We start from the raw sequence: 25338 nt of genomic DNA, 5'->3' as shown, positions 1-25338 counted from the left end.
CAAATCGACAAGAGGTACAACTTGTACACGTTCGAAATCACCACGAAAGTGCAAGCGGGGATTTTAAGGGGGGACACTTTTCAACAACGAGGTAGGGGGTTCAAGGTACAAGTCGGGTTAGACGAAATCGGCTGTCTCGCTTGTAGTAACAACAATTTAACGACGGTCAAAAGACCGAAAGAAGCGAGATTTAATGTAAGGAGTGTAGTCGAGGCGGTTTTCAACGTCTTTCTAAGTCCTGTTGTAGTTTTTAAGTAGAAACTTTGTACTCATTAATTTATTCATGTTAATGTTTGTGTTATTAATAAATTTCTTTAAATTTGCCGGTTCTTATTTGGGCTGTGTGTGATTGGTTGAAAACTAAACAGGTTTCTTCGCGACTGATATTTGAAATTTAATCGAAACCTTCTTAAAACATTTTTTTTTATTAATTTAGACTTCAGGAACAAGATTCTGTACTCTAAAGTCGGATTCAAAACGTAATTATAAGTTTACTTAAAATTTGCAATGTAGGTAGGCAACCAATTATACACACATTATGCATTCATTTTTCAGTGTAAATAAATACAATAAACTACTTAACTTGTTAATTTTAACCTCAGAAAAACGAATCAAAACTTTGATTTAAGATTTACGACTTTGTTAATACTTTATTTTATATTATTTATGGACTAAAGATAGGACAGATCTGTTGACGCATGTCCAAGCTTCTATGCTTCGTTGACATATCGCTTGACGCGGGAAATTGAATTTTGAAATGTTTAATTTGCATTTTCTCAAAAAATCTCACAGATAGCGAGGAACGGAGACCAGAAATGGATGTAGAAATGTCGAATTATGCCATGTGCAAAGTTTCGTGTCGATCTAAAAACTTTCGTGTTTTTCGCCAAAAAAAGTTCAAAGGGGTTAATCCATGGATTTTGGCGATTTTGACAAAAAATAAAATCTCTTTGAAACCGACTTTTTCCATCAATTTGGACCTCAGGAACAAGAATCCGTCAAAGATTTTTCGATCCGACGCTCCGTTAATTTTTTATTAATTTTTGAAACTTTTATTTGACTTGCATTTTTTCGATGAAAATTAAAGCAAGAAAATACTCTTTTTATTAATTTGGTCCTCAGGAGTAAGAATCTGAAGTCTGATTTAACATTCACGACTTGATTACGATTCTATTAATTATTTAAAATTATAGTGTCTAAACATAGGACAGGTATCTTAACGTATGTCCGAACTTGATTATTTTGACAGCACACAAACAGGTTATGTTCATGAATTTTAAAGTTAAATATCTCGGAAACTATTAGAGATATTGAGATGCGGTTTGCGCTATCGTTTTTCTCAGCTCATTTTACGTTAGAAAAAGTGCTTAAAAGCCCAAAATTCGATAGTCGATTTTTCGCGAAAAAAAATTGCGACTCAAACGATGAAAATTTTTCAATTTTTTTATTTTTGACCATAACTCATAAACCGTTTGTTCGATCGATCTCAAATTGGGCCAGTGGATAGATTTTGAGCTCCTCTTTCGACTGATATATAATTCAATGCTATTAAACGTCGTTTTTACATTAAAAATAGTGATTGAAAATCACCCCAAAATGACCACTTCCAAACAGTTTTTGGTCAATGCTTTCTTTATTTCGTAGGTAAACTCAATAAATTTTGACTCATTTTACGCAGAATCTCACGCTGAATCCAAATCTGGAATTTAAATTCAGATCCGACAACAAATAACTGAGTTATGGCCGTTTGAATTTTTGGGTTGTCGCCAGATGGCCAAATTTTTGAAGGTTCCAAACAATTCATGCTCGATATCTCGAAAATTATTTCAGATATTGGAATGCGGTTTGCGGCATCGTTTTTCTCGCGATTTTTTACATAAGAAATCGTTTTTAGATTTTCCAAAAGTCGAAATTTGCAAATTTTCGCAAAAATTCATGACTAAAACTATGGCCAAACTTCTCATATCGATATCTCGCTTATTTTTTAGAGTAAACTCGAGTTATTATACATCAGTGAACGCAGAATTTTACGCAGATTCCAAATCTGGGATTTAAATTCAGATCCGACAACAAATAACCGAGTTATGGCCGATCAAAGTTTCGGATAGTTGATTTTCATTTTTTCTCATTTTTCCCAATTTTCAAAGTTAAATATCTCGGAAACTATTAGAGATATTGAGATGCGGTTTGCGCCATCGTTTTTTTCGGCTCATTTTACGTCAGAAAAAGTGCTTAAAAGTCGAAAATTCGATAGTCAATTTTTCGCGAAAAAAAATTGCGACTCAAACGATGAAAATTTTTCAATTTTTTTATTTTTGACCATAACTCGTAAACCGTTTGTTTGATCGATCTCAAATTGGGCCAGTGGATAGATTTTGAGCTCCTCTTTCGACTGATATATAATTCAATGCTATTAAACGTCATTTTCATTTTGAAAACATTGATTGAAAATCACCCCAAAATGACCACTTCCAAACAGTTTTTGGTCAATGCTTTCTTTATTTCTTAGGTAAACTCAATAAATTTTGACTCATTTTACGCAGAATCTCACGCTGAATCCAAATCTGGAATTTAAATTCAGATCCGACAACAAATAACTGAGTTATGGCCGTTTGAATTTTTGGGTTGTCGCCAGATGGCCAATTTTTTGAAGGTTCCAAACAATTCATGCTCGATATCTCGAAAACTATTTCAGATATTGGAATGCGGTTTGCGGCATCGTTTTTCTCACGATTTTTTACATAAGAAATCGTTTTTAGATTTTCCAAAAGTCGAAATTTGCAAATTTTCGCAAAAATTCATGACTAAAACTATGGCCAAACTTCTCATATCGATATCTCGCTTATTTTTTAGAGTAAACTCGAGTTATTATACATCAGTGAACGCAGAATTTTACGCAGATTCCAAATCTGGGATTTAAATTCAGATCCGACAACAAATAACTGAGTTATGGCCGATCAAAGTTTCGGATAGTTGATTTTCATTTTTTCTCATTTTTCCCAATTTTCAAAGTTAAATATCTCGGAAACTATTAGAGATATTGAGATGCGGTTTGCGCCATCGTTTTTTTCGGCTCATTTTACGTCAGAAAAAGTGCTTAAAAGTCGAAAATTCGATAGTCAATTTTTCGCGAAAAAAAATTGCGACTCAAACGATGAAAATTTTTCAATTTTTTTATTTTTGACCATAACTCGTAAACCGTTTGTTTGATCGATCTCAAATTGGGCCAGTGGATAGATTTTGAGCTCCTCTTTCGACTGATATATAATTCAATGCTATTAAACGTCATTTTCATTTTGAAAACATTGATTGAAAATCACCCCAAAATGACCACTTCCAAACAGTTTTTGGTCAATGCTTTCTTTATTTCTTAGGTAAACTCAATAAATTTTGACTCATTTTACGCAGAATCTCACGCTGAATCCAAATCTGGAATTTAAATTCAGATCCGACAACAAATAACTGAGTTATGGCCGTTTGAATTTTTGGGTTGTCGCCAGATGGCCAATTTTTTGAAGGTTCCAAACAATTCATGCTCGATATCTCGAAAACTATTTCAGATATTGGAATGCGGTTTGCGGCATCGTTTTTCTCACGATTTTTTACATAAGAAATCGTTTTTAGATTTTCCAAAAGTCGAAATTTGCAAATTTTCGCAAAAATTCATGACTAAAACTATGGCCAAACTTCTCATATCGATATCTCGCTTATTTTTTAGAGTAAACTCGAGTTATTATACATCAGTGAACGCAGAATTTTACGCAGATTCCAAATCTGGGATTTAAATTCAGATCCGACAACAAATAACTGAGTTATGGCCGATCAAAGTTTCGGATAGTTGATTTTCATTTTTTCTCATTTTTCCCAATTTTCAAAGTTAAATATCTCGGAAACTATTAGAGATATTGAGATGCGGTTTGCGCCATCGTTTTTTTCGGCTCATTTTGCGTCAGAAAAAGTGCTTAAAAGTCGAAAATTCGATAGTCGATTTTTCGCGAAAAAAAATTGCGACTCAAACGATGAAAATTTTTCAATTTTTTTATTTTTGACCATAACTCGTAAACCGTTTGTTTGATCGATCTCAAATTGGGCCAGTGGATAGATTTTGAGCTCCTCTTTCGACTGATATATAATTCAATGCTATTAAACGTCATTTTCATTTTGAAAACATTGATTGAAAATCACCCCAAAATGACCACTTCCAAACAGTTTTTGGTCAATGCTTTCTTTATTTCTTGGGTAAACTCAATAAATTTTGACTCATTTTACGCAGAATCTCACGCTGAATCCAAATCTGGAATTTAAATTCAGATCCGACAACAAATAACTGAGTTATGGCCGTTTGAATTTTTGGGTTGTCGCCAGATGGCCAAATTTTTGAAGGTTCCAAACAATTCATGCTCGATATCTCGAAAACTATTTCAGATATTGGAATGCGGTTTGCGGCATCGTTTTTCTCGCGATTTTTTACATAAGAAATCGTTTTTAGATTTTCCAAAAGTCGAAATTTGCAAATTTTCGCAAAAATTCATGACTAAAACTATGACCAAACTTCTCATATCGATATCTCGCTTATTTTTTAGAGTAAACTCGAGTTGTTATACATCAGTGAACGCAGAATTTTACGCAGATTCCAAATCTGGGATTTAAATTCAGATCCGACAACAAATAACTGAGTTATGGCCGATCAAAGTTTCGGATAGTTGATTTTCATTTTTTCTCATTTTTCCCAATTTTCAAAGTTAAATATCTCGGAAACTATTAGAGATATTGAGATGCGGTTTGCGCCATCGTTTTTCTCGGCTCATTTTACGTTAGAAAAAGTGCTTAAAAGCCCAAAATTCGATAGTCGATTTTTCGCGAAAAAAAATTGCGACTCAAACGATGAAAATTTTTATTTTTTTTTATTTTTGGGCATAACTCCTAAACCGTTTGTTTGATCGATCTCAAATTGGGCCAGTGGATAGATTTTGAGCTCCTCTTTCGACTGATATATAATTCAATGCTATTAAACGTCATTTTCATTTTGAAAACATTGATTGAAAATCACCCCAAAATGACCACTTCCAAACAGTTTTTGCTTTCTTTATTTCTTGGGTAAACTCAATAAATTTTGACTCATTTTACGCAGAATCTCACGCTGAATCCAAATCTGGAATTTAAATTCAGATCCGACAACAAATAACTGAGTTATGGCCGTTTGAATTTTTGGGTTGTCGCCAGATGGCCAAATTTTTGAAGGTTCCAAACAATTCATGCTCGATATCTCGAAAACTATTTCAGATATTGGAATGCGGTTTGCGGCATCGTTTTTCTCGCGATTTTTTACATAAGAAATCGTTTTTAGATTTTCCAAAAGTCGAAATTTGCAAATTTTTGCAAAAATTCATGACTAAAACTATGGCCAAACTTCTCATATCGATATCTCGCTTATTTTTTAGAGTAAACTCGAGTTATTATACATCAGTGAACGCAGAATTTTACGCAGATTCAAAATCTGGAATTTAAATTCAGATCCGACAACAAATAACTGAGTTATGGCCGATCAAAGTTTCGGATAGTTGATTTTCATTTTTTCTCATTTTTCCCAATTTTCAAAGTTAAATATCTCGGAAACTATTAGAGATATTGAGATGCGGTTTGCGCCATCGTTTTTCTCGGCTCATTTTACGTTAGAAAAAGTGCTTAAAAGCCCAAAATTCGATAGTCGATTTTTCGCGAAAAAAAATTGCGACTCAAACGATGAAAATTTTTATTTTTTTTTATTTTTGGGCATAACTCCTAAACCGTTTGTTTGATCGATCTCAAATTGGGCCAGTAGATAGATTTTGAGCTCCTCTTTCGACTGATATATAATTCAATGCTATTAAACGTCATTTTCATTTTGAAAACATTGATTGAAAATCACCCCAAAATGACCACTTCCAAACAGTTTTTGGTCAATGCTTTCTTTATTTCTTAGGTAAACTCAATAAATTTTGACTCATTTTACGCAGAATCTCACGCTGAATCCAAATCTGGAATTTAAATTCAGATCCGACAACAAATAACTGAGTTATGGCCGTTTGAATTTTTGGGTTGTCGCCAGATGGCCAAATTTTTGAAGGTTCCAAACAATTCATGCTCGATATCTCGAAAACTATTTCAGATATTGGAATGCGGTTTGCGGCATCGTTTTTCTCGCGATTTTTTACATAAGAAATCGTTTTTAGATTTTCCAAAAGTCGAAATTTGCAAATTTTCGCAAAAATTCATGACTAAAACTATGGCCAAACTTCTCATATCGATATCTCGCTTATTTTTTAGAGTAAACTCGAGTTATTATACATCAGTGAACGCAGAATTTTACGCAGATTCCAAATCTGGGATTTAAATTCAGATCCGACAACAAATAACCGAGTTATGGCCGATCAAAGTTTCGGATAGTTGATTTTCATTTTTTCTCATTTTTCCCAATTTTCAAAGTTAAATATCTCGGAAACTATTAGAGATATTGAGATGCGGTTTGCGCCATCGTTTTTTTCGGCTCATTTTACGTCAGAAAAAGTGCTTAAAAGTCGAAAATTCGATAGTCGATTTTTCGCGAAAAAAAATTGCGACTCAAACGATGAAAATTTTTCATTTTTTTTATTTTTGACCATAACTCGTAAACCGTTTGTTTGATCGATCTCAAATTGGGCCAGTGGATAGATTTTGAGCTCCTCTTTCGACTGATATATAATTCAATGCTATTAAACGTCATTTTCATTTTGAAAACATTGATTGAAAATCACCCCAAAATGACCACTTCCAAACAGTTTTTGGTCAATGCTTTCTTTATTTCTTAGGTAAACTCAATAAATTTTGACTCATTTTACGCAGAATCTCACGCTGAATCCAAATCTGGAATTTAAATTCAGATCCGACAACAAATAACTGAGTTATGGCCGTTTGAATTTTTGGGTTGTCGCCAGATGGCCAAATTTTTGAAGGTTCCAAACAATTCATGCTCGATATCTCGAAAACTATTTCAGATATTGGAATGCGGTTTGCGGCATCGTTTTTCTCGCGATTTTTTACATAAGAAATCGTTTTTAGATTTTCCAAAAGTCGAAATTTGCAAATTTTCGCAAAAATTCATGACTAAAACTATGGCCAAACTTCTCATATCGATATCTCGCTTATTTTTTAGAGTAAACTCGAGTTATTATACATCAGTGAACGCAGAATTTTACGCAGATTCCAAATCTGGGATTTAAATTCAGATCCGACAACAAATAACCGAGTTATGGCCGATCAAAGTTTCGGATAGTTGATTTTCATTTTTTCTCATTTTTCCCAATTTTCAAAGTTAAATATCTCGGAAACTATTAGAGATATTGAGATGCGGTTTGCGCCATCGTTTTTTTCGGCTCATTTTACGTCAGAAAAAGTGCTTAAAAGTCGAAAATTCGATAGTCGATTTTTCGCGAAAAAAAATTGCGACTCAAACGATGAAAATTTTTCATTTTTTTTATTTTTGACCATAACTCGTAAACCGTTTGTTTGATCGATCTCAAATTGGGCCAGTGGATAGATTTTGAGCTCCTCTTTCGACTGATATATAATTCAATGCTATTAAACGTCATTTTCATTTTGAAAACATTGATTGAAAATCACCCCAAAATGACCACTTCCAAACAGTTTTTGGTCAATGCTTTCTTTATTTCTTAGGTAAACTCAATAAATTTTGACTCATTTTACGCAGAATCTCACGCTGAATCCAAATCTGGAATTTAAATTCAGATCCGACAACAAATAACTGAGTTATGGCCGTTTGAATTTTTGGGTTGTCGCCAGATGGCCAAATTTTTGAAGGTTCCAAACAATTCATGCTCGATATCTCGAAAACTATTTCAGATATTGGAATGCGGTTTGCGGCATCGTTTTTCTCGCGATTTTTTACATAAGAAATCGTTTTTAGATTTTCCAAAAGTCGAAATTTGCAAATTTTCGCAAAAATTCATGACTAAAACTATGGCCAAACTTCTCATATCGATATCTCGCTTATTTTTTAGAGTAAACTTGAGTTATTATACATCAGTGAACGCAGAATTTTACGCAGATTGCAAATTTGGGATTTAAATTTAGTGTCTTTATGATGTCATGGCTTTTGTAGTATCAGAGGAAGATTAACACCTAAAACTATTTGGTTTGTTTTAGTCGGAAAAAGAAATGAGCACTGAAATGTCCGACAAGCTGGCTGCGGTTACATCAGCATATAAAAACAACAATGATCTACAAGAATTGAAGAAGTCGTTAAATGAGATATTTTTGAGGAAGCGCCACTTGCGAAGGACTAACCTTGGCTCTTGGCTCTTGGATCAGTTGGAATTAGAGCAATAATCAATTACCATTAATTAAGAATGGATAGTTTCGTCCATTTCAGATTGTTTCCCTCGTCTTTTTTAGGTAAGCCAACAAACATGTTCCTAATGAAACTTTTTCACACTTTTTGCAAGAAGGAGGGAGAGTGTCGAGTTTGTGTTTTTTTATTTTATTAATACTCCTTTAGTTTAATTTGAGGGTATTGTTTTTTATCATTCTTCCTTATTCCTGCAAATGGTTTTGATTCAAAAATTGTAAGTTTTAAAAACAAAAGTTTAGCCCTCTGGTGAGAGGAGGCGTGAACTATCAACTTCGGCGTTATTCCGCTAGGTGGCTTTTATGGAAAAACTTTTCTCACTTTTCGGTGTAAATAAATACAATAAACTACTTAACTTGTTAATTTTAACCTCAGAAAAACGAATCTGAACTTTGATTTAAGATTTACGACTTTGTTAATATTTTATTTAATATTATTTATGGACTAAAGACTGTTGACGCATGTCCTAGCTTCTATGCTTCGTTGACAGATTGCTTGACGCGGGAAATTGAATTTTAAAATTTTTAATTTGCATTTTCTCAAAAAATCTTGCAGATAGCGAGGAACGGAGACCAAAAATGGATGTGGAAATGTCAAATTATGCCATGTGCATAGTTTCGTGTCGATCTGCGAACTTTCGCGTTTTTCGCCAAAAAAAGTTCAAAGACTAAACATCATGGATTTTTGTCGATTTCGACAAAAAATAAAATCTCTTTGAAACCGACTTTTTCCATCAATTTGGACCTCAGGAACAAGAATCCGTCAAAGATTTTTCGATCAGACGCTCCGTTAATGTTTTATTAATTTTTCAAACTTTTATTTGGTTTGCAGTTTTTCGATGAAAATTAAAGCAAGAAAATACTCTTTTTATTAATTTTGTCCTCAGGAGTAAGAATCTAAAGTCTGATTTAACATTCACGACTTGGTTACGATTCTATTAATTATTAAAAATTATTGTGTCTCTATCTTAACGTATGTCTTAACTTGACTATTTTGACAGCACACATTGAGGTTATGTTCATGATTTAACAAGAAACTACCAGAATTCTTTACTGTTTACTTTCTCGTTCTTCTGGGCATGGTAGCAAAGAAATTACACAAGTTAAGAAGTTCATTTGAAGCTATTTAGAGTTGGAGTTGATTTGCAACAAATTGATGGGTCTTTATTGAAATTTTTAAACGCAGGTAAGCTGAAAACTGTTTGAATTCCAGCCTTGAAATGTTTCGTGGTATTTCCAGGTTCCAACTTCATTACCAGAGTTTATTATTAAAGAGACTGAATCGATGGATGATACCCATAGCCTAAGATGTCGAAAAGGCGGTTGTCGTCGCTCAACGCTGAAGGACTCTGCAAGTTATTGCACAGAATTGAAGAAACCACCCATTCAGTGCTCCCAGAGTACAGTGAATTAATCCATCACGAAAAAGGTGCTGCTTTACTGCAATATGGATGAAAAAGGTTAAATTCAAAGTCAAATGTTCTTTTTCCAGTGGTTGAAGATGTCGTTCAGTGACTGGGAGATGTTTCAAGTGTTGCCTTATTGCATTGCGGGAGCACGAAGTTTGCAATGTTGAGTCTACGAGCAGAAAACGAGTATTCTCCTCTAGAGAAGAGCCAAAGGAACTCAACCAACGGAAACAGAGCATCATCGAGATGCAGTTGTCAAGAAAGAAAATATGTACTACAAAGGCTCTGAAGGTCATCTGGTGTCTTGTGAGCTATTTTGTGAAGTCAAGGAAACATCATTTATTGGTTTCTTGAAAACGCGAGATCTGTTTGTTCAGGAAGGATGGAAGGTTTGTTTGTTTTCTTTTCTCTCCATTCATGGTCTCACCTTAATCTCTTAGTTGCAGCTTAACACAACTTTGTTGTCTTTCCTGTTGGTCAAGAAGCAGGCGCAATTAAAAGCTTTGCCGTGAAGAAACAGCAATTGACTGCACAGAGTAAGAAGAGTTTTTCAGGTGAGATAAACAAACATGTTCTTGATGAAACTTTTTTACACTTCTTGCAGGAAGGAAGATGGTGGAAGGCGTGATATTACATCAACACTCAACTCAGGCATAGGAATGATGCCGAAGAGAGGATGCGATATCTCGAGGTTTTATAGGCTAAACAACTCCGGACTGACCGGACTATCCAGATACTTTGGGTGACAGTGCGGCGCGCGCGCGCGCTGTCGACTGAAGAGTCTGTTGATTTCGCTCAAGGATGGAATCGAAAGCGATCATTTCTGTGTCGAAGCTCTTCGAAATCGGGGAAGACTCAAAACCAAACACAAGTTTAGGTTTGTGGTTTTTCTTAAACTAATTTTGTTGATTTAGGAGAAAACGTTGCCAGAATTCGCCGACGAAATAAGAAAGTTGAAGGCGATGATCGTCAAACACGAAAACAGAATTCGAGCGTTGTTGTCTTATCATTTCTAAACAAGTGCTCAAATCGTTTGCAATTTTCGCTTCTACTTAATTATTATGTCATTTTTTATCACCCCAAAGTGGCTCTTTAATATATATTATCTACGATTGTTAAATTTCTAGTTATAGAAGATTATAATATTTTTATGAAACAAATTTTCGCGAAAATTCATGATTAAAAAAACAATACCAAACTTCTCATATCGATATCTCGCTTGTTTTTTGGTGTAAACTTGCGTTATTATACATCATTTTACCCATCGGCCACGGTGGATTATTCCCACGGACATTTACCCATTGTTAATCCCATCCTGATCTGAAGGCTTTGGATCACATCCCTTTGGTCCGTCCAGAGGTCGATTCTCCACCCACATCTAGCCCTTAAGATCTTGTACTTGAAGTTGGTATGGTTCCTAGCCTGCGAATTTACGTTCTTTTTCTTTTTGGCGAAGTCAGAAACGCAGCTGCTGGTGGTGCTGATGCTAGTGACAAGTTGTCACGTTCCAAATGTTGCAGGTGAAGCGAGAGTTCCACGACTTCCGATGCACGTGACGTTGACTCCGCGGAAGCTTAGCCCTTCTTCGTTTTCACCGGCCTCATCTTCAGTCTCTCTGCCTCTTCGTGGTCCTCACCGCCCAAACACGGTACAAGAAATTCACGGCTTTCATCCAAGTCGTCTTCTCGGTTCTAATCCTCCTGAAATCAACCCAGAAAACGGAAGAATGCTACCAACCCGTTTGACAAGAAGTGGCTCAACTGAAAAACGATATTAAAATCCGCTCGGTTTCGAACAGTTTTCGCACCATCTTCGATCACGCAAGCAGTCCGCGAAGAGTGCAGCTCGTTTTACAGCGCGATCAAATCGACAAGAGGTACAACTTGTACACGTTCGAAATCACCACGAAAGTGCAAGCGGGGATTTTAAGGGGGGACACTTTTCAACAACGAGGTGGGGGGGTTCAAGATACAAGTCGGGTTAGACGAAATCGGCTGTCTCGCTTGTAGTAACAACAATTTAACGACGGTCAAAAGACCGAAAGAAGCGAGATTTAATGTAAGGAGTGTAGTCGAGGCGGTTTTCAACGTCTTTCTAAGTCCTGTTGTAGTTTTTAAGTAGAAACTTTGTACTCATTAATTTATTCATGTTAATGTTTGTGTTATTAATAAATTTCTTTAAATTTGCCGGTTCTTATTTGGGCTGTGTGTGATTGGTTGAAAACTAAACAGGTTTCTTCGCGACTGATATTTGAAATTTAATCGAAACCCTCTTGAAACATTTTTTTTTCATTAATTTAGACTTCAGGAACAAGATTCTGTACTCTAAAGTCGGATTCAAAACGTAATTATAAGTTTACTTAAAATTTGCAATGTAGGTAGGCAACCAATTATACACACATTATGCATTCATTTTTCAGTGTAAATAAATACAATAAACTACTTAACTTGTTAATTTTAACCTCAGAAAAACGAATCAGAACTTTGATTTAAGATTTACGACTTTGTTAATACTTTATTTTATATTATTTATGGACTAAAGATAGGACAGATCTGTTGACGCATGTCCAAGCTTCTATGCTTCGTTGACATATCGCTTGACGCGGGAAATTGAATTTTGAAATGTTTAATTTGCATTTTCTCAAAAAATCTCACAGATAGCGAGGAACGGAGACCAGAAATGGATGTAGAAATGTCGAATTATGCCATGTGCAAAGTTTCGTGTCGATCTAAAAACTTTCGTGTTTTTCGCCAAAAAAAGTTCAAAGGGGTTAATCCATGGATTTTGGCGATTTTGACAAAAAATAAAATCTCTTTGAAACCGACTTTTTCCATCAATTTGGACCTCAGGAACAAGAATCCGTCAAAGATTTTTCGATCCGACGCTCCGTTAATTTTTTATTAATTTTTGAAACTTTTATTTGACTTGCATTTTTTCGATGAAAATTAAAGCAAGAAAATACTCTTTTTATTAATTTGGTCCTCAGGAGTAAGAATCTGAAGTCTGATTTAACATTCACGACTTGATTACGATTCTATTAATTATTTAAAATTATAGTGTCTAAACATAGGACAGGTATCTTAACGTATGTCCGAACTTGATTATTTTGACAGCACACAAACAGGTTATGTTCATGAATTTTAAAGTTAAATATCTCGGAAACTATTAGAGATATTGAGATGCGGTTTGCGCTATCGTTTTTCTCAGCTCATTTTACGTTAGAAAAAGTGCTTAAAAGCCCAAAATTCGATAGTCGATTTTTCGCGAAAAAAAATTGCGACTCAAACGATGAAAATTTTTCAATTTTTTTATTTTTGACCATAACTCATAAACCGTTTGTTCGATCGATCTCAAATTGGGCCAGTGGATAGATTTTGAGCTCCTCTTTCGACTGATATATAATTCAATGCTATTAAACGTCGTTTTTACATTAAAAATAGTGATTGAAAATCACCCCAAAATGACCACTTCCAAACAGTTTTTGGTCAATGCTTTCTTTATTTCGTAGGTAAACTCAATAAATTTTGACTCATTTTACGCAGAATCTCACGCTGAATCCAAATCTGGAATTTAAATTCAGATCCGACAACAAATAACTGAGTTATGGCCGTTTGAATTTTTGGGTTGTCGCCAGATGGCCAAATTTTTGAAGGTTCCAAACAATTCATGCTCGATATCTCGAAAATTATTTCAGATATTGGAATGCGGTTTGCGGCATCGTTTTTCTCGCGATTTTTTACATAAGAAATCGTTTTTAGATTTTCCAAAAGTCGAAATTTGCAAATTTTCGCAAAAATTCATGACTAAAACTATGGCCAAACTTCTCATATCGATATCTCGCTTATTTTTTAGAGTAAACTCGAGTTATTATACATCAGTGAACGCAGAATTTTACGCAGATTCCAAATCTGGGATTTAAATTCAGATCCGACAACAAATAACCGAGTTATGGCCGATCAAAGTTTCGGATAGTTGATTTTCATTTTTTCTCATTTTTCCCAATTTTCAAAGTTAAATATCTCGGAAACTATTAGAGATATTGAGATGCGGTTTGCGCCATCGTTTTTTTCGGCTCATTTTACGTCAGAAAAAGTGCTTAAAAGTCGAAAATTCGATAGTCAATTTTTCGCGAAAAAAAATTGCGACTCAAACGATGAAAATTTTTCAATTTTTTTATTTTTGACCATAACTCGTAAACCGTTTGTTTGATCGATCTCAAATTGGGCCAGTGGATAGATTTTGAGCTCCTCTTTCGACTGATATATAATTCAATGCTATTAAACGTCATTTTCATTTTGAAAACATTGATTGAAAATCACCCCAAAATGACCACTTCCAAACAGTTTTTGGTCAATGCTTTCTTTATTTCTTAGGTAAACTCAATAAATTTTGACTCATTTTACGCAGAATCTCACGCTGAATCCAAATCTGGAATTTAAATTCAGATCCGACAACAAATAACTGAGTTATGGCCGTTTGAATTTTTGGGTTGTCGCCAGATGGCCAATTTTTTGAAGGTTCCAAACAATTCATGCTCGATATCTCGAAAACTATTTCAGATATTGGAATGCGGTTTGCGGCATCGTTTTTCTCACGATTTTTTACATAAGAAATCGTTTTTAGATTTTCCAAAAGTCGAAATTTGCAAATTTTCGCAAAAATTCATGACTAAAACTATGGCCAAACTTCTCATATCGATATCTCGCTTATTTTTTAGAGTAAACTCGAGTTATTATACATCAGTGAACGCAGAATTTTACGCAGATTCCAAATCTGGGATTTAAATTCAGATCCGACAACAAATAACTGAGTTATGGCCGATCAAAGTTTCGGATAGTTGATTTTCATTTTTTCTCATTTTTCCCAATTTTCAAAGTTAAATATCTCGGAAACTATTAGAGATATTGAGATGCGGTTTGCGCCATCGTTTTTTTCGGCTCATTTTACGTCAGAAAAAGTGCTTAAAAGTCGAAAATTCGATAGTCAATTTTTCGCGAAAAAAAATTGCGACTCAAACGATGAAAATTTTTCAATTTTTTTATTTTTGACCATAACTCGTAAACCGTTTGTTTGATCGATCTCAAATTGGGCCAGTGGATAGATTTTGAGCTCCTCTTTCGACTGATATATAATTCAATGCTATTAAACGTCATTTTCATTTTGAAAACATTGATTGAAAATCACCCCAAAATGACCACTTCCAAACAGTTTTTGGTCAATGCTTTCTTTATTTCTTAGGTAAACTCAATAAATTTTGCCTCATTTTACGCAGAATCTCACGCTGAATCCAAATCTGGAATTTAAATTCAGATCCGACAACAAATAACTGAGTTATGGCCGTTTGAATTTTTGGGTTGTCGCCAGATGGCCAATTTTTTGAAGGTTCCAAACAATTCATGCTCGATATCTCGAAAACTATTTCAGATATTGGAATGCGGTTTGCGGCATCGTTTTTCTCACGATTTTTTACATAAGAAATCGTTTTTAGATTTTCCAAAAGTCGAAATTTGCAAATTTTCGCAAAAATTCATGACTAAAACTATGGCCAAACTTCTCATATCGATATCTCGCTTATTTTTTAGAGTAAACTCGAGTTATTATACATCAGTGAACGCAGAATTTTACGCAGATTCCAAATCTGGGATTTAAATTCAGATCCGACAACAAATAACTGAGTTATGGCCGATCAAAGTTTCGGATAGTTGATTTTCATTTTTTCTCATTTTTCCCAATTTTCAAAGTTAAATATCTCGGAAACTATTAGAGATATTGAGATGCGGTTTGCGCCATCGTTTTTTTCGGCTCATTTTACGTCAGAAAAAGTGCTTAAAAGTCGAAAATTCGATAGTCGATTTTTCGCGAAAAAAAATTGCGACTCAAACGATGAAAATTTTTCAATTTTTTTATTTTTGACCATAACTCGTAAACCGTTTGTTTGATCGATCTCAAATTGGGCCAGTGGATAGATTTTGAGCTCCTCTTTCGACTGATATATAATTCAATGCTATTAAACGTCATTTTCATTTTGAAAACATTGATTGAAAATCACCCCAAAATGACCACTTCCAAACAGTTTTTGGTCAATGCTTTCTTTATTTCTTAGGTAAACTCAATAAATTTTGACTCATTTTACGCAGAATCTCACGCTGAATCCAAATCTGGAATTTAAATTCAGATCCGACAACAAATAACTGAGTTATGGCCGTTTGAATTTTTGGGTTGTCGCCAGATGGCCAAATTTTTGAAGGTTCCAAACAATTCATGCTCGATATCTCGAAAACTATTTCAGATATTGGAATGCGGTTTGCGGCATCGTTTTTCTCGCGATTTTTTACATAAGAAATCGTTTTTAGATTTTCCAAAAGTCGAAATTTGCAAATTTTCGCAAAAATTCATGACTAAAACTATGACCAAACTTCTCATATCGATATCTCGCTTATTTTTTAGAGTAAACTCGAGTTATTATACATCAGTGAACGCAGAATTTTACGCAGATTCCAAATCTGGGATTTAAATTCAGATCCGACAACAAATAACTGAGTTATGGCCGATCAAAGTTTCGGATAGTTGATTTTCATTTTTTCTCATTTTTCCCAATTTTCAAAGTTAAATATCTCGGAAACTATTAGAGATATTGAGATGCGGTTTGCGCCATCGTTTTTCTCGGCTCATTTTACGTTAGAAAAAGTGCTTAAAAGCCCAAAATTCGATAGTCGATTTTTCGCGAAAAAAAATTGCGACTCAAACGATGAAAATTTTTATTTTTTTTTATTTTTGGGCATAACTCCTAAACCGTTTGTTTGATCGATCTCAAATTGGGCCAGTGGATAGATTTTGAGCTCCTCTTTCGACTGATATATAATTCAATGCTATTAAACGTCATTTTCATTTTGAAAACATTGATTGAAAATCACCCCAAAATGACCACTTCCAAACAGTTTTTGCTTTCTTTATTTCTTGGGTAAACTCAATAAATTTTGACTCATTTTACGCAGAATCTCACGCTGAATCCAAATCTGGAATTTAAATTCAGATCCGACAACAAATAACTGAGTTATGGCCGTTTGAATTTTTGGGTTGTCGCCAGATGGCCAAATTTTTGAAGGTTCCAAACAATTCATGCTCGATATCTCGAAAACTATTTCAGATATTGGAATGCGGTTTGCGGCATCGTTTTTCTCGCGATTTTTTACATAAGAAATCGTTTTTAGATTTTCCAAAAGTCGAAATTTGCAAATTTTTGCAAAAATTCATGACTAAAACTATGGCCAAACTTCTCATATCGATATCTCGCTTATTTTTTAGAGTAAACTCGAGTTATTATACATCAGTGAACGCAGAATTTTACGCAGATTCAAAATCTGGAATTTAAATTCAGATCCGACAACAAATAACTGAGTTATGGCCGATCAAAGTTTCGGATAGTTGATTTTCATTTTTTCTCATTTTTCCCAATTTTCAAAGTTAAATATCTCGGAAACTATTAGAGATATTGAGATGCGGTTTGCGCCATCGTTTTTCTCGGCTCATTTTACGTTAGAAAAAGTGCTTAAAAGCCCAAAATTCGATAGTCGATTTTTCGCGAAAAAAAATTGCGACTCAAACGATGAAAATTTTTATTTTTTTTTATTTTTGGGCATAACTCCTAAACCGTTTGTTTGATCGATCTCAAATTGGGCCAGTAGATAGATTTTGAGCTCCTCTTTCGACTGATATATAATTCAATGCTATTAAACGTCATTTTCATTTTGAAAACATTGATTGAAAATCACCCCAAAATGACCACTTCCAAACAGTTTTTGGTCAATGCTTTCTTTATTTCTTAGGTAAACTCAATAAATTTTGACTCATTTTACGCAGAATCTCACGCTGAATCCAAATCTGGAATTTAAATTCAGATCCGACAACAAATAACTGAGTTATGGCCGTTTGAATTTTTGGGTTGTCGCCAGATGGCCAAATTTTTGAAGGTTCCAAACAATTCATGCTCGATATCTCGAAAACTATTTCAGATATTGGAATGCGGTTTGCGGCATCGTTTTTCTCGCGATTTTTTACATAAGAAATCGTTTTTAGATTTTCCAAAAGTCGAAATTTGCAAATTTTCGCAAAAATTCATGACTAAAACTATGGCCAAACTTCTCATATCGATATCTCGCTTATTTTTTAGAGTAAACTCGAGTTATTATACATCAGTGAACGCAGAATTTTACGCAGATTCCAAATCTGGGATTTAAATTCAGATCCGACAACAAATAACCGAGTTATGGCCGATCAAAGTTTCGGATAGTTGATTTTCATTTTTTCTCATTTTTCCCAATTTTCAAAGTTAAATATCTCGGAAACTATTAGAGATATTGAGATGCGGTTTGCGCCATCGTTTTTTTCGGCTCATTTTACGTCAGAAAAAGTGCTTAAAAGTCGAAAATTCGATAGTCGATTTTTCGCGAAAAAAAATTGCGACTCAAACGATGAAAATTTTTCATTTTTTTTATTTTTGACCATAACTCGTAAACCGTTTGTTTGATCGATCTCAAATTGGGCCAGTGGATAGATTTTGAGCTCCTCTTTCGACTGATATATAATTCAATGCTATTAAACGTCATTTTCATTTTGAAAACATTGATTGAAAATCACCCCAAAATGACCACTTCCAAACAGTTTTTGGTCAATGCTTTCTTTATTTCTTAGGTAAACTCAATAAATTTTGACTCATTTTACGCAGAATCTCACGCTGAATCCAAATCTGGAATTTAAATTCAGATCCGACAACAAATAACTGAGTTATGGCCGTTTGAATTTTTGGGTTGTCGCCAGATGGCCAAATTTTTGAAGGTTCCAAACAATTCATGCTCGATATCTCGAAAACTATTTCAGATATTGGAATGCGGTTTGCGGCATCGTTTTTCTCGCGATTTTTTACATAAGAAATCGTTTTTAGATTTTCCAAAAGTCGAAATTTGCAAATTTTCGCAAAAATTCATGACTAAAACTATGGCCAAACTTCTCATATCGATATCTCGCTTATTTTTTAGAGTAAACTTGAGTTATTATACATCAGTGAACGCAGAATTTTACGCAGATTGCAAATTTGGGATTTAAATTTAGTGTCTTTATGATGTCATGGCTTTTGTAGTATCAGAGGAAGATTAACACCTAAAACTATTTGGTTTGTTTTAGTCGGAAAAAGAAATGAGCACTGAAATGTCCGACAAGCTGGCTGCGGTTACATCAGCATATAAAAACAACAATGATCTACAAGAATTGAAGAAGTCGTTAAATGAGATATTTTTGAGGAAGCGCCACTTGCGAAGGACTAACCTTGGCTCTTGGCTCTTGGATCAGTTGGAATTAGAGCAATAATCAATTACCATTAATTAAGAATGGATAGTTTCGTCCATTTCAGATTGTTTCCCTCGTCTTTTTTAGGTAAGCCAACAAACATGTTCCTAATGAAACTTTTTCACACTTTTTGCAAGAAGGAGGGAGAGTGTCGAGTTTGTGTTTTTTTATTTTATTAATACTCCTTTAGTTTAATTTGAGGGTATTGTTTTTTATCATTCTTCCTTATTCCTGCAAATGGTTTTGATTCAAAAATTGTAAGTTTTAAAAACAAAAGTTTAGCCCTCTGGTGAGAGGAGGCGTGAACTATCAACTTCGGCGTTATTCCGCTAGGTGGCTTTTATGGAAAAACTTCTCTCACTTTTCGGTGTAAATAAATACAATAAACTACTTAACTTGTTAATTTTAACCTCAGAAAAACGAATCTGAACTTTGATTTAAGATTTACGACTTTGTTAATATTTTATTTAATATTATTTATGGACTAAAGACTGTTGACGCATGTCCTAGCTTCTATGCTTCGTTGACAGATTGCTTGACGCGGGAAATTGAATTTTAAAATTTTTAATTTGCATTTTCTCAAAAAATCTTGCAGATAGCGAGGAACGGAGACCAAAAATGGATGTGGAAATGTCAAATTATGCCATGTGCATAGTTTCGTGTCGATCTGCGAACTTTCGCGTTTTTCGCCAAAAAAAGTTCAAAGACTAAACATCATGGATTTTTGTCGATTTCGACAAAAAATAAAATCTCTTTGAAACCGACTTTTTCCATCAATTTGGACCTCAGGAACAAGAATCCGTCAAAGATTTTTCGATCAGACGCTCCGTTAATGTTTTATTAATTTTTCAAACTTTTATTTGGTTTGCAGTTTTTCGATGAAAATTAAAGCAAGAAAATACTCTTTTTATTAATTTTGTCCTCAGGAGTAAGAATCTAAAGTCTGATTTAACATTCACGACTTGGTTACGATTCTATTAATTATTAAAAATTATTGTGTCTCTATCTTAACGTATGTCTTAACTTGACTATTTTGACAGCACACATTGAGGTTATGTTCATGATTTAACAAGAAACTACCAGAATTCTTTACTGTTTACTTTCTCGTTCTTCTGGGCATGGTAGCAAAGAAATTACACAAGTTAAGAAGTTCATTTGAAGCTATTTAGAGTTGGAGTTGATTTGCAACAAATTGATGGGTCTTTATTGAAATTTTTAAACGCAGGTAAGCTGAAAACTGTTTGAATTCCAGCCTTGAAATGTTTCGTGGTATTTCCAGGTTCCAACTTCATTACCAGAGTTTATTATTAAAGAGACTGAATCGATGGATGATACCCATAGCCTAAGATGTCGAAAAGGCGGTTGTCGTCGCTCAACGCTGAAGGACTCTGCAAGTTATTGCACAGAATTGAAGAAACCACCCATTCAGTGCTCCCAGAGTACAGTGAATTAATCCATCACGAAAAAGGTGCTGCTTTACTGCAATATGGATGAAAAAGGTTAAATTCAAAGTCAAATGTTCTTTTTCCAGTGGTTGAAGATGTCGTTCAGTGACTGGGAGATGTTTCAAGTGTTGCCTTATTGCATTGCGGGAGCACGAAGTTTGCAATGTTGAGTCTACGAGCAGAAAACGAGTATTCTCCTCTAGAGAAGAGCCAAAGGAACTCAACCAACGGAAACAGAGCATCATCGAGATGCAGTTGTCAAGAAAGAAAATATGTACTACAAAGGCTCTGAAGGTCATCTGGTGTCTTGTGAGCTATTTTGTGAAGTCAAGGAAACATCATTTATTGGTTTCTTGAAAACGCGAGATCTGTTTGTTCAGGAAGGATGGAAGGTTTGTTTGTTTTCTTTTCTCTCCATTCATGGTCTCACCTTAATCTCTTAGTTGCAGCTTAACACAACTTTGTTGTCTTTCCTGTTGGTCAAGAAGCAGGCGCAATTAAAAGCTTTGCCGTGAAGAAACAGCAATTGACTGCACAGAGTAAGAAGAGTTTTTCAGGTGAGATAAACAAACATGTTCTTGATGAAACTTTTTTACACTTCTTGCAGGAAGGAAGATGGTGGAAGGCGTGATATTACATCAACACTCAACTCAGGCATAGGAATGATGCCGAAGAGAGGATGCGATATCTCGAGGTTTTATAGGCTAAACAACTCCGGACTGACCGGACTATCCAGATACTTTGGGTGACAGTGCGGCGCGCGCGCGCGCTGTCGACTGAAGAGTCTGTTGATTTCGCTCAAGGATGGAATCGAAAGCGATCATTTCTGTGTCGAAGCTCTTCGAAATCGGGGAAGACTCAAAACCAAACACAAGTTTAGGTTTGTGGTTTTTCTTAAACTAATTTTGTTGATTTAGGAGAAAACGTTGCCAGAATTCGCCGACGAAATAAGAAAGTTGAAGGCGATGATCGTCAAACACGAAAACAGAATTCGAGCGTTGTTGTCTTATCATTTCTAAACAAGTGCTCAAATCGTTTGCAATTTTCGCTTCTACTTAATTATTATGTCATTTTTTATCACCCCAAAGTGGCTCTTTAATATATATTATCTACGATTGTTAAATATCTAGTTATAGAAGATTATAATATTTTTATGAAACAAATTTTCGCGAAAATTCATGATTAAAAAAACAATACCAAACTTCTCATATCGATATCTCGCTTGTTTTTTGGTGTAAACTTGCGTTATTATACATCATTTTACCCATCGGCCACGGTGGATTATTCCCACGGACATTTACCCATTGTTAATCCCATCCTGATCTGAAGGCTTTGGATCACATCCCTTTGGTCCGTCCAGAGGTCGATTCTCCACCCACATCTAGCCCTTAAGATCTTGTACTTGAAGTTGGTATGGTTCCTAGCCTGCGAATTTACGTTCTTTTTCTTTTTGGCGAAGTCAGAAACGCAGCTGCTGGTGGTGCTGATGCTAGTGACAAGTTGTCACGTTCCAAATGTTGCAGGTGAAGCGAGAGTTCCACGACTTCCGATGCACGTGACGTTGACTCCGCGGAAGCTTAGCCCTTCTTCGTTTTCACCGGCCTCATCTTCAGTCTCTCTGCCTCTTCGTGGTCCTCACCGCCCAAACACGGTACAAGAAATTCACGGCTTTCATCCAAGTCGTCTTCTCGGTTCTAATCCTCCTGAAATCAACCCAGAAAACGGAAGAATGCTACCAACCCGTTTGACAAGAAGTGGCTCAACTGAAAAACGATATTAAAATCCGCTCGGTTTCGAACAGTTTTCGCACCATCTTCGATCACGCAAGCAGTCCGCGAAGAGTGCAGCTCGTTTTACAGCGCGATCAAATCGACAAGAGGTACAACTTGTACACGTTCGAAATCACCACGAAAGTGCAAACGGGGATTTTAAGGGGGGACACTTTTCAACAACGAGGTGGGGGGTTCAAGATACAAGTCGGGTTAGACGAAATCGGCTGTCTCGCTTGTAGTAACAACAATTTAACGACGGTCAAAAGACCGAAAGAAGCGAGATTTAATGTAAGGAGTGTAGTCGAGGCGGTTTTCAACGTCTTTCTAAGTCCTGTTGTAGTTTTTAAGTAGAAACTTTGTACTCATTAATTTATTCATGTTAATGTTCGTGTTATTAATAAATTTCTTTAAATTTGCCGGTTCTTATTTGGGCTGTGTGTGATTGGTTGAAAACTAAACAGGTTTCTTCGCGACTGATATTTGAAATTTAATCGAAACCTTCTTAAAACATTTTTTTTTTATGAATTTAGACTTCAGGAACAAGATTCTGTACTCTAAAGTCGGATTCAAAACGTAATTATAAGTTTACTTAAAATTAAAATTTGCAATGTAGGTAGGCAACCAATTATACACACATTATGCACTCATTTTTCGGTGTAAATAAATACAATAAACTACTTAACTTGTTATTTTTAATCTCAGAAAAACGAATCTAAACTTTGATTTAAGATTTACGACTTTGTTAATATTTTATTTAATATTATTTAAGGACAGATCTGTTGACGCATGTCCTAGCTTCTATGCTTCGTTGACAGATTGCTTGAAGCGGGAAATTGAATTTTAAAATTTTTAATTTGCATTTTCTCAAAAAATCTTACAGATAGCGAGGAACGGAGACCAAAAATGGATGTGGAAATGTCAAATTATGCCATGTGCATATTTTCGTGTCGATCTGCGAACTTTCGCGTTTTTCGCCAAAAAAAGTTCAAAGACTAAACATCATGGATTTTTGGCGATTTCGACAAAAAATAAAATCTCCTTAAAACCGACTTTTTCCATCAATTTGGACCTCAGGAACAAGAATCCGTCAAAGATTTTTCGATCCGACGCTCCGTTAATTTTTTATTAATTTTTTAAACTTTTATTTGAATAGCATTTTTTTCGATGAAAATTAAAGCAAGAAAATACTCTTTTTATTAATTTTGTCCTCAGGAGTAAGAATCTGAAGTCTGATTTAACATTCACGACTTGGTTACGATTCTATTAATTATTTAAAATTAATGTGTCTCTATCTTAACGTATGTCTTAACTTGACTATTTTGACAGAACACATTGAGGTTATGTTCATGATTTACTAAACTTATTTTCAGAGTACAACAAATGATTAACAACGATCCTGCTTGCACAAGAGACTACCAGAATTCTTTACTGTTTACTTTCTCGTTCTTCTGGGCATGGTAGCAAAGAAATTACACAAGTTAAGAAGTTCATTTGAAGCTATTTTTAGTTGGAGTTGATTTACAACAAATTTATGGGTCTTTATTGAAATTTTTAAACGCAGGTAAGCTGAAAACTGTTTGAATTCCAGCCTTGAAATGTTTCGTGGTATTTCAGGATCCAACTTCATTACCAGAGTTTATTATTAAAGAGACTGAATCGATGGATGATACCCATAACCTAAGATGTCGAAAAGGCGGTTGTCGTCGCTCAACGCTGAAGGACTCTGCAAGTTATTGCACAGAATTGAAGAAACCACCCATTCAATGCTCCCAGAGTACAGTGAATTGATCCAGGAGCATAACATCATGAAAAAGGTGCTGCTTTACTGCAATGTGGATGAAAAAGGTTAAATTTAAACATGTTTTAAGTCAAAGTCAAATGTTCTTTTTCCAGTGGTTGAAGATGTCGTTCAGTGACTGGGAAATGTTCAGAGTGTTGCTGATTTCATTGCGGGAGCACGAAGTTTGCAACGTTTTCAATCCTGATGAGTCTATGAGCAAAAAACGAGTGTTTCTCCAGAGAAGGCCCAAAGGAACTCAACCAACGGAAACAAAGTATCATCGAGATGCAGTTGTCAAGAAAGAAAATACTACAAAGGCTCTGAAGGTCATCTGGTGTCTTGTGAGCTATTTTGTGAAGTCAAAGAAACATCAAGGAATGGAAGTTTATAGAGAATTTTTATTGGTTTTTTGAAAACGCGAGATCTGGAATTCTGGATGCATCGCTGCTTGTTTGAGGAAGGATGGAAGGTTTGTTTTCTTTTCTCTCCATTTATGGTTTTTGGCAAACTTGCGCTAGACGTTAACTGTTACCAATAAACATCCCTAGGGGCTGCTACCAACTTTAGACGAGTGCATTTGATGGTCACGTGCAGTAAAATTCGTAATTTTGGAATGCGGTTTGCGGCATCGTTTTTCTCGCGATTTTTTACATAAGAAATCGTTTTTAGATTTTCCAAAAGTCGAAATTTGCAAATTTTCGCAAAAATTCATGACTAAAACTATGGCCAAACTTCTCATACCGATATCTCGCTTATTTTTTAGAGAAAACTTGAGTTATTATACATCAGTGAACGCAGAATTTTACGCAGATTCCAAATCTGGGATTTAAATTCAGATCCGACAACAAATAACTGAGTTATGGCCGATCAAAGTTTCGGATAGTTGATTTTCATTTTTTCTCATTTTTCCCAATTTTCAAAGTTAAATATCTCGGAAACTATTAGAGATATTGAGTTGCGGTTTGCGCCATCGTTTTTCTCGGCTCATTTTACGTTAGAAAAAGTGCTTAAAAGCCCAAAATTCGATGGTCGATTTTTCGCGAAAAAAAATTGCGGCTCAAACGATGAAAATTTTTATTTTTTTTTATTTTTGGCCATAACTCCTAAACCGTTTGTTTGATCGATCTCAAATTGAGCCAGTAGATAGATTTCGAGCTCCTCTTTCGAATGATATATAATACAAAGGTATTAAACGTCGTTTTTACATT

At 34.9% G+C, this 25338-nt stretch overlaps 3 protein-coding genes and 1 long non-coding RNA gene across 4 annotated transcripts; all 4 read left to right on the top strand.

Annotated features, from left to right (window-relative positions):
* The first annotated feature begins 10584 nt into the window (after nt 1-10584).
* LOC148166109 (uncharacterized) lies at nt 10585-11665 on the top strand. The gene is made up of 2 exons (XM_088048805.1): nt 10585-10668; nt 11312-11665. Exons 1-2 carry the CDS (start codon nt 10593-10595, stop codon nt 11566-11568), a joined length of 333 nt encoding a protein of 110 aa, XP_087904931.1. The 5' UTR covers nt 10585-10592; the 3' UTR covers nt 11569-11665.
* A 7314-nt stretch (nt 11666-18979) lies between these two features.
* Nucleotides 18980-23853, top strand: LOC148166107 (uncharacterized). Its single transcript, XR_015771029.1, has 2 exons — nt 18980-19220; nt 23721-23853. It is a non-coding gene; the product is annotated as an uncharacterized LOC148166107 (long non-coding RNA).
* LOC148166108 (uncharacterized) lies at nt 21375-22458 on the top strand. Its single transcript, XM_088048810.1, has 2 exons — nt 21375-21458; nt 22102-22458. Exons 1-2 carry the CDS (start codon nt 21383-21385, stop codon nt 22356-22358), a joined length of 333 nt encoding a protein of 110 aa, XP_087904936.1. The 5' UTR covers nt 21375-21382; the 3' UTR covers nt 22359-22458.
* Nucleotides 23854-24103: 250 nt separating the features above from the next.
* On the top strand, nt 24104-24617 carry LOC148166106 (uncharacterized). Its single transcript, XM_088049275.1, has 2 exons — nt 24104-24195; nt 24244-24617. Exons 1-2 carry the CDS (start codon nt 24181-24183, stop codon nt 24541-24543), a joined length of 315 nt encoding a protein of 104 aa, XP_087905401.1. The 5' UTR covers nt 24104-24180; the 3' UTR covers nt 24544-24617.
* The last annotated feature ends 721 nt before the right edge of the window (nt 24618-25338 follow it).

This window comes from Gnatocerus cornutus, unplaced genomic scaffold, assembly GCF_029298725.1.
Source record: "Gnatocerus cornutus isolate USDA-ARS CGAHR unplaced genomic scaffold, icGnaCorn1.1 ctg00000023.1, whole genome shotgun sequence".
Lineage (NCBI taxonomy): Eukaryota > Metazoa > Arthropoda > Insecta > Coleoptera > Tenebrionidae > Gnatocerus > Gnatocerus cornutus.
This window is presented reverse-complemented; position numbering and strand designations above follow the sequence as displayed.

Excerpts from the sequence above, each read along its gene's own strand:
- LOC148166109 (XM_088048805.1), top strand. The coding sequence starts at position 10,593 with ATGGAATCGAAAGCGATCATTTCTGTGTCGAAGCTCTTCGAAATCGGG. Across the intron at positions 10,669-11,311 it reads AAAACCAAACACAAGTTTAG|GTGAAGCGAGAGTTCCACGA; the intron begins GTTTGTGGTTTT and ends CAAATGTTGCAG.
- LOC148166108 (XM_088048810.1), top strand. The coding sequence starts at position 21,383 with ATGGAATCGAAAGCGATCATTTCTGTGTCGAAGCTCTTCGAAATCGGG. Across the intron at positions 21,459-22,101 it reads AAAACCAAACACAAGTTTAG|GTGAAGCGAGAGTTCCACGA; the intron begins GTTTGTGGTTTT and ends CAAATGTTGCAG.